Raw genomic sequence first — 22,390 nt, 5'->3', positions numbered from 1 at the left:
AAGGTGGGTGTGCCCCATTGCACTGAGAAATGGCAAGAAGGAGGCGTCAGCACATCCTTGAGTGTGACTCTGCAGAGACTCTCAGAACTGCTGGGGGTATAAGCATGCCAGCCTAGCTCGTGTACATGCCAGTGCTTTCTAAGCCCTAAAGCCCACACAGGCACAGCTGCCCCTTCAGTGACCAATGGGATTTCCTGGGGCAGGGATCTCATATCACCCTCTGCCTCCTGGTCTCCACAGAAGAGGAATCCCACCTTCTGTATGTGCAGAGCAGTGCAATAACAGTGCATCCATTCTGAAGGGAGGGCTAATTGCAGGATCAGAGAACAGAGAATTAAGCTGGAGACTGACTGCCTAAAAGGGGCAGGGCAGGGAGCAGGACTTGGAAGGAAACAGCAGGTCATGCACTGGTAAGAGAGGGGGAATGACTTGGAGAAGCCAGGGCTTGCTTACAGCAGGCATCACTGAGGCTGTCCTAGTGAGTGCTGAGGGATGTGGAGTGGGTGGTGGTGGGGGCTACCAGATTCACCTGTGGCCCTGGCTCCACCCCCAACTGCTCAGGCAGAAAAGGAAGGCAAGCTCCATAGAGTATTCTGAGGCCTGGCCAGCGTCTTGTACAGTTGAGCTGAGGTGAACGTAGAGGTGCAAATATGGCCACGATTGTAACAGGCTCTGTCCCCTCCTTAAGCCAGCACATCTGGATGCTCCTGGAACTGTGACTGGAGTAAGTACCCCAAGCTGACCAGAACCAGAAGGGCTCCAGGAGCTTACCTGACATTCTAAATGGCATGAAGATCTTCTCATTGGTGTCCGGATGTAGAATAGCCTGGCAAAAGCAGGAACAGAGAATGGGGTGGGGACGGGGGTACAGGGAGGGGGAAGGGGGAAGGGGGAGAGAGGAGGGAGAAAATCAGAGGCATTAGGGGAGGAAGAAGGGAAGAAGACAACTTCTCTGGGAAGATTCAGACACCAGTGGCTGTATGTTGCCTTGTGGCCAGTTAGGCCTTTCCATCACTCAAGGCAAAAGAATACCAAACCATGGGCCATAAACAGATAGCACCCCTCCTCCTGACTTACCCTAAAAGCTGAATGCAGTGGAGAGCAAAAGTCCATGGGGAACGGGAGCGTGTCTACCTTGCAGGCCCTCTACCCCCATTCCTGGCACATGGTACGTACGTAATAAGGATTTTGTGGACAGAGCCCTGTCTCTTCCAGGAGCTCAGAGAACCCAGGGAAAGGCCAGCCTGGCCTGAGCTCCAGACTTCAGAGATTCTGGCCCTTGAGTGTCGGGGCAGAAGGAAGGGGTGAGGGGGCCAAGGGCAAATGTGAGAGCCCGGAAGAGCCATCGGAGGGGGGGGCTTCCACTAGATCCCTGGGACAGGGCAGGGTGGAGTCCAGGACAGCATGGAGAAGGAAACAGAGAATCCAAAACTGGATTACCTGCTTGATTTTCTGTGCACTCCAGAGCTGGAAGAAAGAGAGAGAAAGGAAAGAAAATAAAGAACAAAAATTAAAAGCATATATCGGTTTAATGTTTCCAGCCCATGTTTTCTAACCAAGGGATCCAGCTCCGAAAGCATAAGAAGCTCGGGCTGTCCTTGCCAGCCCAGGCTGGGCAGCCATCCTATCCTGGGGGGAGTGACATCAGAGAGTAGGGGCCAGAGAGGTCGCAGAATGGCAGAGCTAGGGGACCTCGCGGATCAATTAAGCCAGGAATTCTCGACTCTGTCTACACTTTAGAATTCCTTGGAGAATTTTTTCAGCATTTTCCTAAAGCTCCCTAGTTGACTAAGTCATAAGCAGGTAGAAACCTCTAATTTAAATGAAGATACTTCAATTGTCTCCCAGAATCACTAGTGACGGCATAATATAATTTTTTCAGAGATAGCCTGGATTCCCTGCTGTGCCACTTCTACCTCTGAGCCTCAGTTTCCTCATCTGTGAAATGGGTATAATAGCCATGCCTCTAACACAGAGCCGTTTAAGGGGTGAATGGGAAGCTCTCAGAGCAGTGTCAGCACAATAGTATATGCTTATAAGTGCTTACTGTTGCTGACATTATTATGCCTGTTGTTATTATAAGAAGGCTGTAGGGAGAAAACATTCCTCTCAAATCCTGATGAGGCTGTCTCTTTCCAGTACAGAGACAGGTTGGAGAAACGGAATAACTTGTCAATCCCTTCAAACGACCTAAATGCTGTATTGCATTGAATCTAAGACACCACTGATCCTAAGATATAGTATCATGTGCCGCATACGAAAGAAAACTATGACTGTAATACCAAGACCCCCATCAATTAAAAGATTCATTTCATTTTACAGATGTGATAAAGTAGGCCTTTTTTTTTTTTTTTCACTGCAACCTCCGTCTCCCAGGTTCAAGCGATTCTCCCGCCTCAGCCTCCTGAGTAGCTGGGATTACAGGCGCGCACCACCATGCCCGGCTAATTTTTGTATTTTTAGTAGAGACGGGGTTTCACCACGTCAGGAAGGCTGGTCTTGAACTCCTGACCTCGTGATCCGCCCACCTTGGCCTCCCAAGGTGCTGAGATTACAGGCGTGAGCCATCATGCCCAGCCCAGGCCTTTTCAAATCAAGGAAACATGGTAAATAAAAATTTACACTGTCGTGGGGCCAGGCACAGTGGCTCACGCCTGTAGTCCCAACACTTTAGGAGGCCAAAGCAGGAGGATCACTGAGCCCAGGATCAGTCCACCCTGGGCAACAAAGGGAGACCCCACCTCTACAAAAAATCTTAAAAATTAGCAGGGCGTGGTGGCATGTGCCTGCAGACCCAGCTATTTAGGAGGCTGAGGTGGGAGGAACACTTGTGCCTAGGAGGTAGAGGCTGCAGTGAACCATGATTGCGCCACAGCACTCCAGCCTGGATGACAGTGTGAGAACCTGTCTCCAAAAAAGAAAAAAAAAAGTACACCATGGGCAAACCAAAGGCCAGCACATTTTTTTAATGGAGAAAGAAGGCTATGGGGCTAGAAGGAAGATACAGCCAGCAGCTGAAGTTAAAGTTTTATAATAGAATGGTTGTTATGCTTCATGTATATGGCAATGTTGGTCATCTGGAACACAAATTAAGCTGCAGAAGTTAAGAAGGCTACTGGGTAGTAAAAATAGAAGTTATAAAATTGATACATTAAAGTTTATGCATTTTTCTCACAGCTGAGTCCCTCAAACCTTACTTCACAGCCTAATTAACTCTTATTTTAGACACATTTCCAACACACTTGATTGTCTGCTATTCCAGACCCAGGCAGATTAGAAGCAGTCAATGTTTAAAAAATAATAATTGGGGAACAGAGGGGACTGATGAGAGAAAAGCCAAAAGGAGAATCACTGCTAGCACAAAGGTTAAGTGAGGGCCTAACAGCAAAGAGGTTATTTAAAAAAAAAAAAAAAAAGATAAAAGGCTGATCCTCCTCCCCTCTTTGCTCAGTAAGCACCTTCCTGAAGTGCACCCTCAAGTCTGGGCTCTGTCCCTGTGCGACCCCAGGCCCTGCACACAGACTCCTGACACCCCACACCCTCCACCCCAGTCGTAACCTTCTGCATCCTCTCCCCTCTGGATTCACAGTCAGGCCACTCACAGGCAGGAACTGGCTTTTCAGCACTAACTCCTAGCACATTCCAATCCCCCAGGGCCTGGAACACAGTAGGTGCTCAATACATGCTTAATGAAGGAATATTGTCTTCTAAAACAGAAGTATACCTAGACTTAAGTTGACTTCTGGTAAGGCACGGTGAAGCCAATGCATAGTGTCATCTCCTTTTCTTCCCAAACCCTCGAGAAAAGAACAGCAAAGGAATAAACCAACTGAAAACCCCCTCGGGGAGGAAGGGGATGTGACAGCAGGCGGAAGATGTCACACATCTTTGAAAGGTGGTGAGATGATGAAGAGACGAGTGGTTGGCAATGCTGCAGAGGGTGGAAGTACACCCCACATGCTCAGTGGGAGTGAGTGGGCTCAGCCCAACTAGAGCTCCAGACACCACGAAGGTGCAGGCGGCATGGCCAGAGAGCAGGGAGAGAGCTTGAAAATGTCCCTGTGCACAGAGCAGGGAGGCCCAAAGTCCCCGTCCAGGTGATGGAGGTTTATTCTCCAGAGAAGCTAAATCACAACAGCCCAGACATGGTCACAGGCACGGGGGGACCAGGCAAGGGTCTGAGTGCTGAGTCTCTAAAGGAGCCTGTCTGCATCCAGCTCCGAGGACACCACAGGCAGGAGGATGGAGACACCTTCTCCAGGGAAACAGAAAGGATCCCAGAGAAATGACCCACAAGAGGGCTGGATTCGTGGACAGGCCATCAGTGCAACGCTGAGAAGGAGGTCCCATTCCAGTGGTCTAATGCTGTGTGGCTTTTTTTTTGTTTTTTTTTGTTTTTTTTGAGACAGAGTCTTGCTCTGTCGCCCAGGCTGGAGTGCAGTGGCATGATCTCGGCCCACTGCAAACTCCACCTCCCAGGTTCAGGTGATTCTTGTGCCTCAGCCTCCCCAGTAGCTGGGATTACAGGCGTGCACCACCATGCCTGGCTAATTTTTTTTTTTTCAGTAGAGACGGGGTTTCGCCATGTTGGCCAGGCTGGTCTTGAACTCCTGGCCTCAAGTGATCCGCTTGCCTCGGCCTCCCAAAGTGCTGGGATTACACCTCGCCCAACATGGTTGCTGCCTTGACTTTAATACAGGCATTGCCACCTAAGGACATTTTGGTCAATGACAGACCACATATACAATAGTGGTTCCATAAGATTACAAGAGAGGTGAAAAATTCCTATGGCCTAGTGACCTTGTGGCTGTCCTAAAGTAATAATACACTGCATTACTCACATTTGTGGTAATACTGGTATAAACCAACCTACTGCATTGCCAGTCATATAAAAGCCTAGCACAACACCTGACAATAATAAACGTTACTGGTTTATATGTTTAGTATGCCATACTTCTTTTTATTTATTTATTTATTTATTTATTTATTATTATTATTATTTTTGAGACAGAGTTTCACTCTTGTTGCCCAGGCTGGAGTGCAATGGCACAGTCTTGGCTCGCTGCAACCTCCACCTCCCAGGTTCAAGCCATTCTCCTGCCTCAGCCTCCCGAGTAGCTGGGATTACAGGCGCCCGCCACCACGCCCAGCTAATTTTTGTATTTTTAGTAGAGATGGGGTTTCACCATGTTGGCCAGGCTGGTCTCAAACTCCTGATCTCAGGTGATCCGCCTGCCTCAGCCTCCCCAAATGCTGGGATTACAGGCGTGAGCCACCGTGCCCAGCTACTTATTATTATTTTAGAGTGTATACCTTCTATTTATATTTAAAAAAAAAAGTTAACTGTAAAACAGCCTCAGGTAGGCCCTTCAGGGGGTATTCCAGAAAGAGGCATACTTATCATAGGAGATGACAGCTCCGGCGTGTTACTGTCCCTGAAGACTTTCCAGTGGGACAAGATGTAAAAGACAGTGATATTGATGATCCTGACTCCATGTCGGCCTAGAATGATGTGAGTGTTTGCGTCTCACTTTTTAACAAAAACGTTTAGAATGTTTTTTTAAAAAGTAAAAATGTTTAAAAATAGGAAAGAGCTTATAGACAAGAATTTTTTTGTATAGTTGTACAGTGTGTTTGTGTTTTAAGCTAAGTGTTATTACAAAATAGTCAAAAAGTTTTTAAAATGTACAAGTTTATGAAGTAGAGCTACAGTCAGCTAAGGTTAATTTATTTTGAAGAGAGAGCATTTTTTAAATAAATTTAGTGCCGCCTAAGGATATGTATTTATAAAGCCTACGGTAGTGCACAGTCATGTCCTGGGCCTTCACGTTCACTGACCACTCACTCACTCACTCACTCAGAGCAACTTCCAGTCCTGCAAGCTCCATTCGTGGTAAGTGTTCTGTGAAGGTGTATCATTTTTTATCTTTTTTTTTTTTTTTTCATTTTTTAGACAGGGCTTGCTCTGTCGCCCAGGCTGGAGTGCGGTGGTATCATCACTGCTCACTACAGCCTCCACCTCTCCGGCTCAAGCAATCCTCCCACCTCAGCCTCCTGAGTAGCTGGGACTACAGGCGTGTGCCACCACACTTGGCTAATTTTTTGTGTGCTTTTGTAGAAATGTGGTCTCCCTATGTTGCCCAGGCTGGTCTCCAACTCCTGGGCTCAAGCAATCCTCCCACTTCAGCCTCCCAAAGTGTTAGAATTACAAGCATGAGCCACCATGCCTGACCCCATCTTTTTAATCTTTTATGCCATATTTTTACAGTACCTTGTCTATGTTTAGATACACAAATACCATGTGTTCCAATTGCCTACAGTATTCAGTAGAGTGCCATGCTGTACAGGTTTGTAGCCTAGGAGCAATAGGCTATACCATGCAGCCTAGGTGTGGAGTAGGCTCTACCATCTAGGTTTGTGTAAGTGCACTCTATGACGTTCCCGTAATGACAAAATCACCTGATGTCGTATTTCTCAGACATATCCCTGATGTTAAGTGAGGCATGACTGTATCTTTATCTTTGAATTTGAGTTTTGTAAGTTAAGCCCAATGGGAGAATGGAGCACACGCTGGTGGCCCGGACCCTCAGCTCACACGTGGTCCTGCCTCCCACTGCCTCAGCCACCTCCCTGAAATGAGTTATTGGCCACCCAGTGACTGCTGCAACCCTCCACTCCTGTCAGAGGCCTGGATGCAGAGAGGGCCATGCAGTCCCCATGCATCAAGTTGTGAGGCAGGACTCCGGGTGCCTGTGAGGGTCTGCACTTGTCCCATGAGTGTCCCCTGTGGCTAAGGAAGAGAAACATTAAATAGCAAATAAAAAACATTTTTCCAGGACGAGAGAAGAATGAGGGGAGGCAGAAAACTCAGAAAGGAAGGAAAAGCTTCTTTCTGTTTTTTTGAACAAGGGTCTTGCATTTCTATTTTGTATTGAGTCTCACGAATGATATGATCAGCTCTGCCTAGAAATACTGATATTTGGAGGACCCCAATGAAACAGATCATTGCTCAGTGAGCCTATACATGCATACACAGAAAAGAAATTCTGAGGAAAGGAGACAATGCAGGAACTAAAGAACATTTAAAAAACACTCTAGCATCTTCAGAGCAGACAGACATGAAAGAGGAAGAGGATACAATGAAAAAGAGGGAGAAGACAAATCCTGGCTCTGCCGCTTCCTCCATGTGTGGCCCTGGGCAAATCACTTTGCCTCTGTGCCTGGTTCTCCATCAGTAACATGAGTCGTTGTAAGGGAGGGTTCCCTGGCAGTCTGCATTTATGGGCACACAGCTAAGCCTATGATTCCCAGCCTCCCCCGCAGTCAAGTGGCCTCCTGGGACCGGGTGCTGGCTAATGGATTGTGGGTGGAAATGACGTTCACCAGTTCCAGGCCTGTCCCCGAAGCCTCCCACGGAGGATCCAATGGAAGATAGTGAGGCTCTAAAGACATGAGTGAAAGGAGGCATCCTGGCATCATCTTTGGCCTCTGCCAGGTCCCCGAGTTGCAATGGAGTCAGATATGAATGAGAAACAGACCTGACTGTGTTCAGCCTCCGAAACCTGGGCGTTATTTGTACTAACATTTGGCTCAATCTGACTAACACCAAGCGTTAAATGACATATGCATATATAAAATATTTGACTCATAGAACGTGCTCAATAGTTTTGCCTAAAATAGAGGGAAGCAATTCAAATAAGCAGTTTTTTTTAAAAGGATTTAATCATCTTTCAAAGTAACTTCATCTCTATTGTTTTATCCCCCAAATGCCTGGGAGGTAGACAGATGCTCTTTAGACTAGGTAAGGCATCTCAGAGAGACTAAGTGACTAAGCTAGGGCCCCAGGGGCCGGTGGCAACATGGAGACAGGCACTCAGGCCTCCTCACCTGGGTCTCCCCCGCACTGGAGCACGTCAGTGTCTGAGGCTGGCCAGAATGACTTATTCACTTATTTAATCCCCTCAACAGCCCTAGGAGGTTGGGATTAATATATCTCCCATTTTTACAAATGTGGAAACTGAGGCTCAGAGAGATTAAGTGACTTGCCCAAAGTCCCACAGCAGGCTGGGTGTGGTAGCTGAGACCTATAATCTCAGCACTCTGGGAGGCTGAGGCAGGCAAATTGCTTGAGCTCAGTCTCACAGCACTGGGATGTGAACCCAAGCAGTCTGGCTCCAGAGTCCCTACCCTTAACTACCACTTGCCTCCATCTCTAAAGTCTAGCTCATCACTGCACTGTTCTGCCCCTCAGGCTTGTCATATATTTTGGAGATCTTTCCATATCAGTGCACAGAAAGCAGTCTTATTCTTCCAACCAAAACCCTTGAATGAATGAAAAAATATATATATGTGTGTATATATATACACATATATTTGTTGTTGTTGTTGTTGTAGAAACAGGATCTCGCTATGTTGACCAGGCTGGTCATGAACTCCTGGCCTCAAGCAATCCTCCTACCTGGGCCTCCCAAAGTGCTGGGATTACAGGCATGAGCCACCATGCCCAGCCTGAATATTTTATAAAATGTCTCCTATTGATAGACATTTGGCATTAAGTACATTCAAATCGTGGGCAGCCTTCGCCACCATCCATCTCCAAAACACTGCCAGCTTCCCAACCTGAAACTCTCTACCCATTAAATGTGATCTCCCCATTCCTCCCTTCTCCAGCTCCTGGAAACCGCTGTCTGCTTTCTGTCTCCACGACATTCACTACACTAGGTATCTCATATAAGTGGAATCACACAGTATTTATTCTTTTGTGACTGTCTTATCTTTCTGCTATTACAAATCATGCTCTGGTGAATTTCACTGGAGTTACTATATTGTGAGAATTTAAAGAAAAAGGATAAATTATACAGATATATCTGGCATAATACAGAAGGAACCAATGATTAGGGAGGAAAAGTGGGCAACTAGGGGAGAGAAAAAGGGAGAGTTTTTAAAAAAAATTCCTACTCTTTTTATACCTTTAGAATTCTGTATCTTGTTCATATATTACCTACTTAAAAATATTTGTTTAAAAATTAAAGGTAACCACTAGAAAAAGATAATAGAAGATGCACAAATTCCAAGCCCTTTATTGACCCTTATGGTACAGACCACAAACTGTCCAATAAAATCCATGTCCTATTGTGTTGTCCATAGTCGTGGAACACAAGCTGGCAGGTGGCTGGCCTGCTACACATTTCCCAGCCTCCTCTGCAATGAGGCTTGTCCATGTAGCTGAGACCCCCAGTGGCATCTGAGGGGAAGTGATGTGGCTTTTCCAGGCCAGTGCCTCCCCCTCCATGCTTTCTGTCCCATTGCTGTGAGCCAGTGCAAGGATGTGGCTGCAGCCCAGCCTCAGCCATGAAGATAGCATGATGCCCAAAGAGATGGTAGAGAAACATGATGGAAGAAGTCTGGGTCCCTGAATAATCCTGTGGGGCAGAGCCAGTTGCCCACCTGGAACTTGAGCTGTTATACAGGACAGAAATAAACTGTCTCATTTAAGCTAGTATATTTGGGGATCATTTTGTTACAGCAGCTAGTATCACTTTAACTAATATAACCCATTTGGGGTTATTGGAAACTGCTTCCAGTGATATCAGGGAAAGATTTCCAGGGAAGAAAGGAAGGAATGGAAGCTAAAGTGGTGCTTGAAGCTCTTCTTGAGGCATCTGACAACACACCAGCCTCAGAGGTTTTGGGGTGAGGTGGGAGGAACATCTCCATTTTCAACAAAAATTCCTAGTCATGATCTGATCTTGTTTGGGCTGATCCCATCGCCAGGCTGCAGTGACAACAGTCAGGATCATGGACTTTGGCCCTCTCTCAGTCACTAACTTACATAGGCTGCCTGTGCAAGTTACCTCACAGCTTAGACTTGTATTATTTTTAAAATTAGTCAAAAGCAGGGACAGGAGGTAGAAGCAAGTCTCTCCAGGGCCCCTTCCGGTCCTACGGTGTATGAGGCCAGGCCCAGCTTAGAGGGACAATAGGACAAGGACTCAGGTCTGACTCCTTGGGTCTAGGCTTTTCCCTAGGACCTGCTGGATTAAACGTTGACTTTAAGGGGTTAAATGTCAGATGCAAAAATGGCAGCAGGTAATGTACCACCCACAAGCCAAGAGCTGGTTGCTAGTTTGAAGTTTCACAAGCCAGTCCTGCAAACAGATGATAGGGGAGGATCATCCTAGGGTGTCAAGAGTTCGACGGGACATCCTAGGATGTCAAGAGTTCGACGTCTTCTCACTAGACCACTGAAGCATCTCCACTTTAAACTACAATTCCTGCTTAAGACCTCATCTTGTGTGGGCTCAGCTCATCTCCTCTGTGCCTCTGCTGAGCATAAAAATATGCAGCTTTGATCCCTTGGGACTTACTGGCTCCAACAACAAATCAGTGTGGATATGAGACTTTCAACATTGCTTGATTTCTCAACTTGGTAAATAAGGACATGGAGCAGGCGTGGAGAAGCAATCCAGGTGAGAGGTGGCTGGAAGATCCCAGAAGTTGGCTAATTTCAAAAACAGCCAGCATCTCAGCTGAACTGCCATCTGAACCTACCTGAAGTTCGGTGTAGAGTCCAAGGGAGGGGCAGAGGACACTCACCAACTGGCCTTCTCGGGCAAAGCGGGGCACACCCCCAACACCCAGAGGGAGGAGGAATGGCCCAGCCCCACCCCCAATCTGGCTCACTCCCCTTCCCCTCTGCCTCCTTCCAAGCTGCTTCTCCAAACCTCCCAAGGCAGCAAAGACAGAGCCTATTTAAAACAACCTCCAGAAGGTAATTAAACAGAGCCTGAAGGGGATCCTTCTGTAAGGCAAAGAATGCCTCCATAAAACAAACAAAAAAAACTTCCTAATTTATCAGTTGGGCCAATCGCATTATACCTCACCATTAATTTTGTTGCCATGGTTACTCCCAGGTAATATGTACCTATTGCAAGTCTATGTCGGGTGAGGGTACCCCCAATTCTACAGACTCACGAAAGAAGAGAGACTCTTCGCCTAGTTCTGCAGCATAGCACACAGCAGCAGTTGCAACTTCCCTAAACACGCAGTTTGTTTCTATCCAGACCTGGGTTTAAATTCTAGATCTCCCGCTTGCTGGCTATGTGATTTAGGGCAATATACTTAATCTTTCTGAGCCTCCTCTTCCTCATTTGTAATATAAGGATGTAAATACTTTCAAGGTTATTGTGAAAATTAATAATTTATTTATTTAACAAATTTATTTATTTAACACATATTTATTGAGCATCTACTGTGTGCTGAGCACTGCTCTAGGTGCTAAGGACACATCAGTGACAAAAACGGGCCAAAATCTCTGCTTTTGTTGAGTTTAGAGGGTTGCACAGACAGACGAACGATAAGCAACACAAACAATAAATAAGCAAATTTTCTGATATGTTAGAAGGAAAAGTGCTTCAGGAAACTAGGGAAAATAGAACAGGGCAAGAGGACAGCAAGTGTGAGCAGGTGGCAGAGATGGAGATTACAGACATAAGTAAGGTAGTCAGGGTAGGTATCACTGAGGTGATATTGGAGGAAACACTTGAAGGAGAGAATGAGTCACACAGCTATCTAGTGGGAGATTGTTCTGGCAGACAGAACAGCCAGTGCAAAGGCCCTGAGGCAGAAGTGGGCCTGTCTGGTATGTTTGAGAGACAGCAAGGAGACCAGTGTGACTGCAGTGGACCAAATAGGGGAGAGCAGTAGGAGACAAGCTCAGAGAGGACTGGGGGCTTTGCAGGCCAGGTCAAGGACTATGGCTTTTACTCTAAGTGCAAAAGAGGAACACTATAGTTTCTATTAGAGCAGTGGTTCTCAACTAGGGGGTGGATTTTGCACCCAGGGGACATTTGGCAACATCAGAAAACATTTTTGGTTGTCATGACTGGGAAGGGGAAGCTAATGGCATCTACTGGGTCAAAGCCAGGCAGGTTGCTAAACACCCTCAGTACACTGGACAGCCCTCGCAAAAAAGAATAATCTGGCTCCAAATGCCAATTGTGCCAAGTCTGAGAAACCCTGGAGCAGAAGGACAAACAATGTCCTGTATAATTCCACAGATCACTCTGTGTGCTGTATCAGCAATGGACAGAGGGGCCCAGGTAGTATAGGGAGATCATCCAGGAGGCCACTGCAGGGACCCAGCCCACAAATGTATCTACAGCACTCAGTACGACACCTAGCACATCATACAAATGACTCAGCTCCTACTGATCACTTGCCTGTTCTGTGCTACCAGTTAGGGCCATGTTGGGTTTGGCCCAGAGGGGCAGGGTGCTGACCAGTATCCCCAGAGCTTGATGCTAGGAGTCAGGGTAAGACTAGTGGGTCAGCCAAGCCTTCCCTTCAGCATCTGACAGACCTGCTGACGCCCACAGAAGACTTGGAGCACAAGTATTTTTAAGCCTGCCTCTGGTATTTGCTCTGCTATTTTCAGCAAAGCCCAAACACAGCTGACCCCATTTCCTTTCTGCCAGAGAAGACTTGCAGGATCTCTTGCATCCCAGCAGCTCTTTCTCCTAGGCAGGTCGCAGACAGAAATCCATCCTGCATGGGGGCTCTGAGCAACCCATACATTCATTACCTTGGGTACAGGGTAGGCACTTAGGAAAGGTTGGCTGGTTCCCAACCTCTGGGGAATGTGGAATGATGGACAAGCCCAGTCACTCAGGAGCTACAGTGGTTCCCAGTAACCTGCTCACCACACTCCCCATCACTCCAGTTGCTTCCGAGCTGGTTTCCGTAATAGCACTTACTCCTCCCCAGTGCACTCTGGCACTGCCACTGACTGATCCTACCACAATACCACTGTCGTGCTACTCCCTTGCTCAATAGCTTTCAGCAGCTTCCTCTTACCCCACACAATGCATCCAGCATCTCTGCCTGGTTTTCAAAGACTTTCTCAATCTGGCCTGTAACCTCCAACTTCCTTCCCAGCTTTCTCTTTCTTGTCTCTTTTCTCTCTGTCTCTCTCACTTACAGAAGATGTCTCTCCCATTAGATCTAAGAGGCCCAGTGTCAGATCCCTGCCCCACCACATACTAGCTATGTGACCTTAGGCAAATAATGCAACCTCTCTGAGTCTCACTGTAAAATTGGGTTGATATAGGTACCTACTGACAAGTTTATGTGAAGATTAGCTGAGATACTATGTGGAAAGTGCTAGTACTTATGGTGCAATACCTGGCACTTCATAAGCATGCAGCCAGCGGTGGCTCGCCATGAGGAGGGGTCTTCCATATTTAGCCCCACCTACCTCCTCCATCCACACCAAGCTATTCTGGCAAAGCCCCAGCACATACAAGTGTACAGATCAGAGTCGACATTCAGAAACTTAATTGGCTGTGTCTATGCTTACATTTTTGTACACTATGGCTTTGTTTTTTTAACTGATAGCTACAGTCCTTATTAGGGTTACTAGCTCTTCAAATTTTCACCTGCTAAACCCAAAAGTTAAATTATACTCACTTTTATTTTGTCCTCTGAACCAGTGATTCATTGGTATAGCAATCTTTTTTTTTTTTTTTTTTTTGAGACCGAGTCTCACTCTATCACCCAGGCTGGAGTGCAGTGCTGTGATCTCAGCTTACTGCAACCTCCGCCTCCTGGGTTCAAGTGATTCTCCTGTCTCAGCCTCCTGAGTAGCTGGGACTACAGGTGCATGCCACTGAGCCTGGCTAATTTTTGTATTTTTGGTAGAGACAGGGTTTCACCATATTGGTCAGGCTGGTCTCGAACTCCTGACTTTAGGTGATCCACCTGTCTCGGCCTCCCAAAGTGCTGGGATTACAGGTGTGAGGCACCACGCTCGGCTGGTATAGCAACCTTTAAACAAGGTAACGGTCCCTGGAGGAGATAGCAGCCACCCACAACAGAAGACCAAACCAAGGCCATCAGGAGCAAACAAACTATCAATACATTTGCGCACACCCACTGGTGAGGTGTTGTACCTGGAAGTTAGGTTAGATGACAAACTGGGTAAAAAAAGAGAGTGTCACAAGTTAATCAGCACTGCCCACAACACCAGGACAGGCCTGCAGGCCTCAGGACCCAGTTGCAGGCTTCTAGCCCACACACCTGCAAAGGCATCAGAGCAGGCGCAGAGCCCAGGTGCAGGTGAGGCCGCTGTCCAGACTGAGACCAAGAACCACCCGGGCCACTTCAGATGAGCAGGGCCAGTCTGGGCCAGGAACAGTGACTGTTAATTATGGATTGCCAAGCCCCCCAAGCCCTGAGCTGCCATGTCACCACTTATCCCCTCTGCTCCTGTGTCTGCAGAGGCCAGAGAGGGTGTAGATTGGCTGACTGAAGCCCAGGGAGGGAAGCATTTGTGAGAGCTGGTGCTGGGGGAGCCAGGAGGCTGGGGGAAGGGAGGGAGAGGGAGGATCTGCCTCTAGGGGGCCATAGTGGCAGGCTCACACCTAGAGCACTGTGCTACCCAGCCACCAGATGGACACTGCAGGCATCACCAACATGAGCCAGAATTGGGAAGCACAGTTAGTGCCAAGCTGCCCCTCCACCCAGTTCCCCTCCTCTCCAGTTCCCTTGAGGCACATGGGGGCTTTCAGGACAGAAAACAAAGGAGGCCCGGGAAACAGGACAGGCAGCTTTAAGCTACTGAAGGGAGCAAAGAGGAGGAAATGTGGCTTCATTCACCAAACTCTGGGAGCTGGAAGGGGTCCCAAGAGGCCAACCTCAGCAAGAAAGGGGCAGAGCGGAGCTTGGGCCAGGAGCAAACACATGGTCAGGAGGCCATAGAGGCAGGACCCAACTCTCACAGGTCTGAGAAGAACACGAAAGGGGCTGGGGACTGCTTCGGCCTGAGTAGGGTGGGGTACCAGGTCACACCATCCAGGCTCTTAGGTGCTCATGGCCAGAGAGAAGTCCCACTGCTCAGGAAAGAGGAGATCGCAGCCTGCCCTCCCGGCTGACGGCTGCTCGTGACTCAGCACGCAGTGCACACGGCTTCAGATGGGCCCCATGTAAGCAGGCACTGCGGGTCTGTCACTCTTTCAGGGCCCTGCACAGGGGCATCTGGCCAAGGTGCTGCTTCCGCTCATGCATTTGCCCTCTATTCCCATCACCATGCTCCAGTCTAGCACATTCGCCCATTCCCTCCTTCTGTAGGGTCTTGCTCTCTCGATCTCCAGCACAGTGTGCACCTCCTTGCCTGGACCACCCCCACCTGCTCTTCACCAGCCCTGTCAGCCGTCATATCTCAGGGGAGAAATCTCTTCCAGATGCCCTCAGTCTGGGAGGGTCACCCCTTCCACGGCTCTCCTATGGTGTCATGTGCTTTCACTGTCACTGCCTGGTTTCTGGTGGTGCAGACAGGAACCTCATCCAGCTTCCTACCTGCTCTATCCCCCAGGCTCTACCCTTGCTTCTGGCCCATAGAGATGGATAGAAGAGAAAAAAGGTGAGAAAACCTACATGTCAGCCTACAATGGCTAATATTTGACTAACAGAAGTTCTAGAATGAGAAAAAGTGATGAAAGCAATTAAAAATTTTGCCAGAGCTGAAGACAGGAGTCTTCAGATTGAAAGGGGTAATCAAGAATCCAAAATGATAAATTTTAAAAGAAACAGCATTGTGGAATTTCAGAAACAAATTTCACAGATAAAGAGAAGATCCTAAATATTTCCAAAGAAAGAAAACAGACCGCAAAGAATCAGGAATGAAACGGCATCAGGTTTTTCAACAGCTATATTGGAACCCAGAAGAAAATAGCGCAATGGTCTTCAAAAATCTGAAGGAAAATGATTGTCAACCTAGAATTTTCTCCTCAGCCAAACTGTCAATTAAGGCTGAGTGCAGAATTATAATTTTTCAGACATAAAAAGACTCAAAACTTTCTTCTCATTTACCCTTTTTCAGGAAGCTACGAGAAGAGGTGTTCCACCAAAATGATGAAATATACCAAGAAAAAGGAAGATCTGGAACTCGGAGGTAGGCCCCAGAAAGGAAAATTTCAGGAAAACAAAAAGAAACTCAAAGACAGAAATCTTCAGATTGCAAGGAGCACTGAAAATACAGTCATGCGTCACTTAACAACAGGGATATGTTCTGAGAAATGCATCATTAGGTGATTTCATCATTGTGCAAACAGCATAGAGCATCCTTACACAAACCTAGATGGGCAAGCCTGCAACACACCTAGGCTACATGGTAGGTACAGCTACTGCTCCTTGGCTACAAGCCTGGGTAGTATGTTACTGTACTGAATATATAGGCAACTATAACACAATGGTAGATATTTGTGTATGTAAACGGTTTGTGTATATTTGTGCATAGAAACGGTTCAGTAAAAATATGGCATAAAAGATAAACAACGGTCACCAGCATAGGGCACTTACCATGAATGGAGCTTGCAGGACTGGCAGTTGCTGTGGTGAGTCACTGAGTGTGTAGTGGGTGAATGTGAAGGCCTAGGTCATTACTGTACAGTACTATAGACTTTATAAACACTGTACATTTAAGCACGCTAAATTTATTAAAAAAAAAATTAGCCAGGTGTGGTGGTGTGTTACTCAGGAGGCTGAGGTGGGAGGAGCGCTTAAGCCTGAGAGTTTGAGGTTACAGTGAGCTACATCGCCCCACTGCACTCCAGGCCTGGGTGACAGAGCAAGACCTTGCCTTTTAAAAAAAATTTCTTCAGTAAAATGAACCTTAGGTTACTGTATATTTTTTACTTTATAAAATTTTACATTTCAAATTTTTGACTCTTTTCTAATACTTAGCTTAAAACACAAACACACTGTACAGCTGTACAAAAGTATTTTTCTTTATATCCTTATTCTGTAAGTTTTCTATTTTAAAACTTTCAACTTTTTTTTTTTTTAATTATTTAAACTCTTAAAACTAGCTAAAAACTAAGACACAAACAAACAGACTAGGCCTGCACAGGGTCAGGATCATCAAGACATCTCCAGGCAACAGGAATTTTTCAGTTCCATTATCATCTTTTTTTTTGAGACACAGTCTCACTCTGTCGCCCAGGCTGGAGTGCAGTGGTGTGATCTCGACTCACTGCAACCTCCACCTCCTAGGTTCAAGTGATTCCCCCGTCCTCAGCCTCCCAAGTAGCTGGGATTACAAACATGTACCATTATGCCCCGGCTAATTTTTGTATTTTTAGTGGAGACAGGGTTTCTTCAGGTTGGCCAGGATGATCTTGAACTCCTGACCTCAAGTGATCCGCACGCCTTGGCCTCCCAAAGTGCTGGGATTACAGGCGTAAGCCACCACGCCTGGCCCCCATTATCATCTTATGGAACCACTGTCATATATGTGATCCCTTGTTAACCAAAATGTCTTTATGTGGTGCATGACTGTATTGAAAGGCCGTGGGAGGGTACAGTGAGAGTGAGAGATGGTACAAAGGAAAGTATGCCAATGAAAAGTCTGAGGTGGTTATTAACTCCAGATAAAACAAATTTGAAAAAGAGACATAATCATGATACAACCAGTCTGACTATACAGTAAATGTTATTTCTATAATTGTAACAACATGAAGACTGAATATGTATAGGCCCCAAAACCATGATAACTATTTCAAGAGTGAGTATGGATGGGGGAAAGAAGTGTGTTTAGAGGGGTGGATGATAAGACAGCTGAATCCTCAACTACCATAATAGATAACCCAAAAGAACTAATTGAGAAATAGCAGTGTAGATAAGCATATTTGTCTGAAAGACAGAATATAAATTTCTATCTGCAGAACAGCAGAAAGTAGTTGCTCCTGGGGAACACGTATGGGAACTGGGGAGGGATGGGGAACATATACTATTTTTCCTTACAAGCACTATTTTATTTTATTTTATTTCATTTTATTTTATTTTATTTTTATTAATTTTTGAGACAGAGTTTTGCTTTGTTGCCCAGGCTGGAGTGCAGTGGCGCAGTCTCGGCTCACTGCGACCTCCATCTCCCAGGTTCAAGCAATTCTCCTGCCTCAACCTCATGAGTAGCTGGGATTACAGGCACCCACCACCATGCCTGGCTGATTTTTTGTCTTTTAGTAAACACGGTTTCACCATGTTGCCCAGGCTGGTCTTGAACTCTTGAGCTCAGGCAATCCGCCTGCCTCGGCCTCCCAAAGTGCTGGGATTACAGGTGTGAGCCACCGTGCCCAGCCCCTTACAAGCACTTTAGTACTATTTGACTTCCTGAATTATGCACACACACGACTTTGAAAATGTTTAAATTAATGTTTGAAAAAGTTTTTGAAATAAAGTTTATAAATAAAAAGACAGACTTTGGCACATGAACCATCAGTCTCTGTAATCATTAACTACTACCTTCCCTTACCCCTCCCCAAAACAAAACACCACCTTCAACATTTCAGGTATCTCTAATTTGAGTTCCTACATGATATTAAAAAAGAATAAAACAACAGTATCCTAATCCTAATCCTCAACATCCTCCCCCATCCTTCCCACCCTTAACCTGAATTTTTGAACAGTGGTATGCTGGTAAACGTTTAATAACCTGTTCTCTGCAGAAAAAGTCCTGATTTGTAGCATTTGCCAACTTCTATGGTATAAATACTCCCATCATGGCTGATTTCCCACTGTGTCATCCCTGATCGTGGAATTGGGAAGAGATGCCCACAATCAGCTCTCGCAAGCCAGGGCAGGCCGACTTCACCAAGCCACTGCCTTTGGGCCACCCTAGCCTTATCAGCCTCCATGCTTCCCACTGGACCTAGAGCACAGGAGAGATCTGAGCATCTCCAAGGAGCTTTTAGTCCACAGGGGTATGTACCAGCAGAAATATATACTGGAGGAAAGAAGTGGTTCTGGCTGCAGGGAAGGGGTTGTGGATTTCTCACTTTCCTTCCCTTCCCCACTGGCCATGCTCCCACCTCCCACAGAGTTACCTGTTCATTGGTGACCCCCGGGCGCAGGGTCCCATGCTTATAGTCCTCCAGCAGCTGCACAGCCTCTCTGAGACGTCTCTGCAGAAGAAAGAAAGAGACATTGAGGGGCACAGATCCAGGGCTCCTGCAAATTTTTCTTTTGTGGGATTACATCAGTATCAAATACTGCCAGCGCAAGGCTTCGGGCCTGCCCTCAGTTCATGGGACACACACAAAATCATATAGAAATACCACCTAAATGTTCTTACTCGGCAGTTTTAAAAATGAAGTAGAGCTACGTGTGCTTCCATGGTCATCTCCCTAAGATATTTTGTTGAGTGAAAAAACAAATGGCCAAGCAATATGATGCTGTTTTTTGTACCAAATAAACAACACAAACATATCAAATAATATTTCCTATGTGAATATTTATATATGTCAATGTATCAGAAAAGCCCTAGAAAGAGAACAACCAAACTGGTGGCTGGGGTTACCTCAGGGTAGGAGGAAAGGGCCAAGAATTGGCAAGGGGTGTCACAAGGAACTTTAATCTTAATGTAATGTTGAAAGCTTTTAGGCCAGGCACAGTGGCTCACACCTGTAATCCCAGCACTCTGGGAGGCCGAGGTGGGCAGATCATGAGGTCAGGAGTTCGAGACCAGCCTGACCAACATGGTGAAACCCTGTCTCTACTAAAAACACAAACATTAGCTGGGCATGGTGGTGCATGCCTGTAATCCCCGCTACTCAGGAGGCTGAGGCAGGAGAATCACTTGAACCCAGGAGGCAGGGGTTGCAGTGAGCCTGGGGACAGTGCGAGACTCCATCTAAAAAAAAGAAGAAAAAAAAAAGAAAGCGTTTATAAGGAGGATTTTTCCTTTCTCTTTTTTTTGAGACAAGGTCTTATTTTGTCACCCAGGCTGGAGTGCAGTGGCATGATCTCAACACACTGCAGCATCAACACCCCAAGCTCAAGTGATCCTCCCACCTCAGCTTCCCAAGTAGCTGGGATTATAGACACGCGCCACTGCATCTGGCTAATTTATTTTTTGTAGAGATGGGGTTTTTGCACTGTTGCTCAGGCTGGTCTCAAACTCCTGGGCTCAAGTGATCTGCCTGCCTTGGCTTCCCAAATTGCTGAGACTACAGGTGTGAGCCACGGTGCCCAGCCAGAACATATTTAAGTAGCACTTACATATTTTCAACATTTTAAAAATACTGGCAGAGATTCACCTACTAAAGTACATATAGCTACAGTAACTGATGGGGAGAAAGAGAAAAAAGGGATGAAACTGTATGATTTTTTAAGTCTAAAAGCTAAAGAGACAGCAACAGTAACAGAAGGTGGCCTTTGTCCCCACCAAAAGACTTGTGTAAGAATGTTCATAGCAGCAGCATTTATATAGCCCCAAACTGCAAATAATTCATTGTGGAATGGATAAGTAAACAGCAATATATGCACACTATAACTATTATACAGTAATTAAAAAGTAAACTATGGGCCAGACACGATGGCTCATGCCTGTAATCCCAGCACTTTGGGAGGCCGAGGTGGGTGGATCCCGAGATCAGGAGTTCAAGACCAGCCTCACCAACATGATGAAACCCCGTCTCTACTAAAAATACAAAAATTAGCAGGGCATGGTGGTGAGCACCTGTAATCCCAGCTACTCAGGAGGCTGAGGCAGGAGAATCGCTTGCACCTGGGAGGTAGAGGTTGCAGTGAGCTGAGATCACGCCACTGCACTCCAGCCTGCAAGACAGAGCAAGACTCCATCTCAAAAAATAAATTAAAAAAAATTAGCCAGGCATGGTGCCGAGTGCCTGTAGTCCCAGCTACTGAGGAGGCTGAGATGGGAGGATCGATTGAGCCTGGGAGGTTGAGGCTACAGTGAGCCATGTTGGCACCACCACACTCCAGCATGGGTGACAGAATGAGACCCCATCTCAAAAAACAACAGGCCAGGTGCAGTGGCCCACGCCTGTAATCCCAGCATTTTGTAAGGCCAAGCAGGTGGATCACTTGAAGCCAGGAGTTTGAGACAAAACCCCATCTCTACTAAAAATACAAAAAAATTAGCCAGGTATGGTGGTAGGTGCCTGTAGTCCCAGCTACTCAGGAAGCTAATACACGAGAGTCGTTTGAACCTGGGAGGCAAAGGTTGCAGTGAGCCGAGATCGCACCACTGCACTCCAGCCTGGGCGACAGAGTTAGACTGTCTCCAAAAAAAATAAATAAATAAGTAAACAGCAGTAAAAAAACAATAAACAGACAACAGTGATAGAAGGAAGCTCGTGTCAAGGTCCAGATGAGGGACCCAGACACCAAGGAAGCCCAGCATGGGGGAAGAAACCCAGTGAAGCTGCTGTGTTCCCCTTTTGATGGAGAGATGAGACTGGCTAGGCATAGGAGTGCAGAGACCTCAACATAAGCCCCTTAGTCTTAAAGAAGGATGTAGCCTCAGGAAGGGCCCTCAGTAGGGCAGACAGGGTTTTCTGAGCTGGCTGCCAGAGTGGGAAATGAACAGCCACCTCATGTACTATGGCAGCAGGAATAACTGCCAACACAGACAAATCAGCGAGGCCACCCTTGACCCCTCAGGCTTGCATGTGAAGCACCGGCATGTGAAACACCATGATGGCCAGCACTGGTCTAAGCCAGGCCTGGCCCGAGACAGAACCGTAGGCAGTCGGGGGGCCAGGAACACTTTTCTTACTTGGAATGGCCTGAAGGCTGAAAAGTACTGTCCCTCCCCTTCCAAATATGGAAGGGCCTAGCAGCTCCTAGATTCCAAAGAGCCCCTTCCCGGATACTGTTCATTTCCAAAGTGGAGATAGCTTTGTCGTTGTTTTTATTTTTTCCCCATTGTACAAGTAATTCATGCTGCTTAAAGAAAATATCAGAACAAAAAATGGAAAAGTACAAAAAGTAATCTTAAATCTGTAAACATACCCCTAAGATAACAACTCCAAAAGTGAGGATGATTTTCCTTCTAGACATAATACGTTTATCTACAAAATTGGATTGCGTTATTTGTTTTAACTTGCTTAAGGTCACACAAATAGTAAGTGGGTGATTTAGTATTTGAACCAAGTTTAGTCAGACCCTCACTCTGCACACCCCACCACACACCCCCTCAATGCCACCAAAGCCTCCTAGTGATGCAGCGAGGCCCCCACCCTTAAGCCTGCCCCTCCGGACCTGGACAATGAATGCTCTACTTTCCAACGCTGAATGGTGAATGGCCCCATGTTCTCATTATTTTTCCCACTCCAGGGATTCTCCTGAGTTCCTATAACAACCTGGCCAGATTCCATCTCACTTGACACAGTCATCAAAGGGAGCCCTCCTGCCAAAAGAGTAAATTCCAAAGAGCCCTCATCTTGGCAAAGGGCATGGGTTGAGGGAGAACAAGATCCAAGTTTCCTGCAGACAAATCTGAGGGACCAGGACTGAAGGAAGCTGGAACCTGCTTTTCTGCTTCTGAGAGCTACAGGCTGACCTTGGACCTGACGAAACCTCTGTCAAA

General features: G+C 46.6%; 1 protein-coding gene across 9 annotated transcripts in view; it reads right to left on the bottom strand.

Annotated features, from left to right (window-relative positions):
• The window catches only part of SFXN5 (sideroflexin 5), a 128,737-nt gene that overhangs the window by 80,320 nt on the left and 26,027 nt on the right, over positions 1-22,390 (bottom strand). For 8 of the 9 annotated variants that reach the window (XR_004252451.2, XM_032178910.2, XM_032178918.2 and 5 more), the window contains exons 3-5: positions 18,882-18,959; positions 1,441-1,467; positions 772-826 (exon numbers count right to left, since the gene is read on the bottom strand). Coding sequence is in view for 7 of the 9 variants with exons in the window: in XM_032178910.2 (XP_032034801.1) it covers positions 772-826; positions 1,441-1,467; positions 18,882-18,959 (160 nt within the window). In the remaining 2 variants the exon portion in view is untranslated. Of the gene's footprint in view, positions 1-771; positions 827-1,440; positions 1,468-18,881; positions 18,960-22,390 lie in introns of those variants that run through there. The other variant, XM_032178919.2, reaches the window with a different exon arrangement.

Source organism: Hylobates moloch, unplaced genomic scaffold (genome assembly GCF_009828535.3).
Source record: "Hylobates moloch isolate HMO894 unplaced genomic scaffold, HMol_V3 SCAFFOLD_15, whole genome shotgun sequence".
Classification (NCBI taxonomy): Eukaryota; Metazoa; Chordata; class Mammalia; order Primates; family Hylobatidae; genus Hylobates; species Hylobates moloch.
Note: the sequence above shows the minus strand (reverse complement) of the source record. Positions and strands in the feature narration are given on the sequence as shown.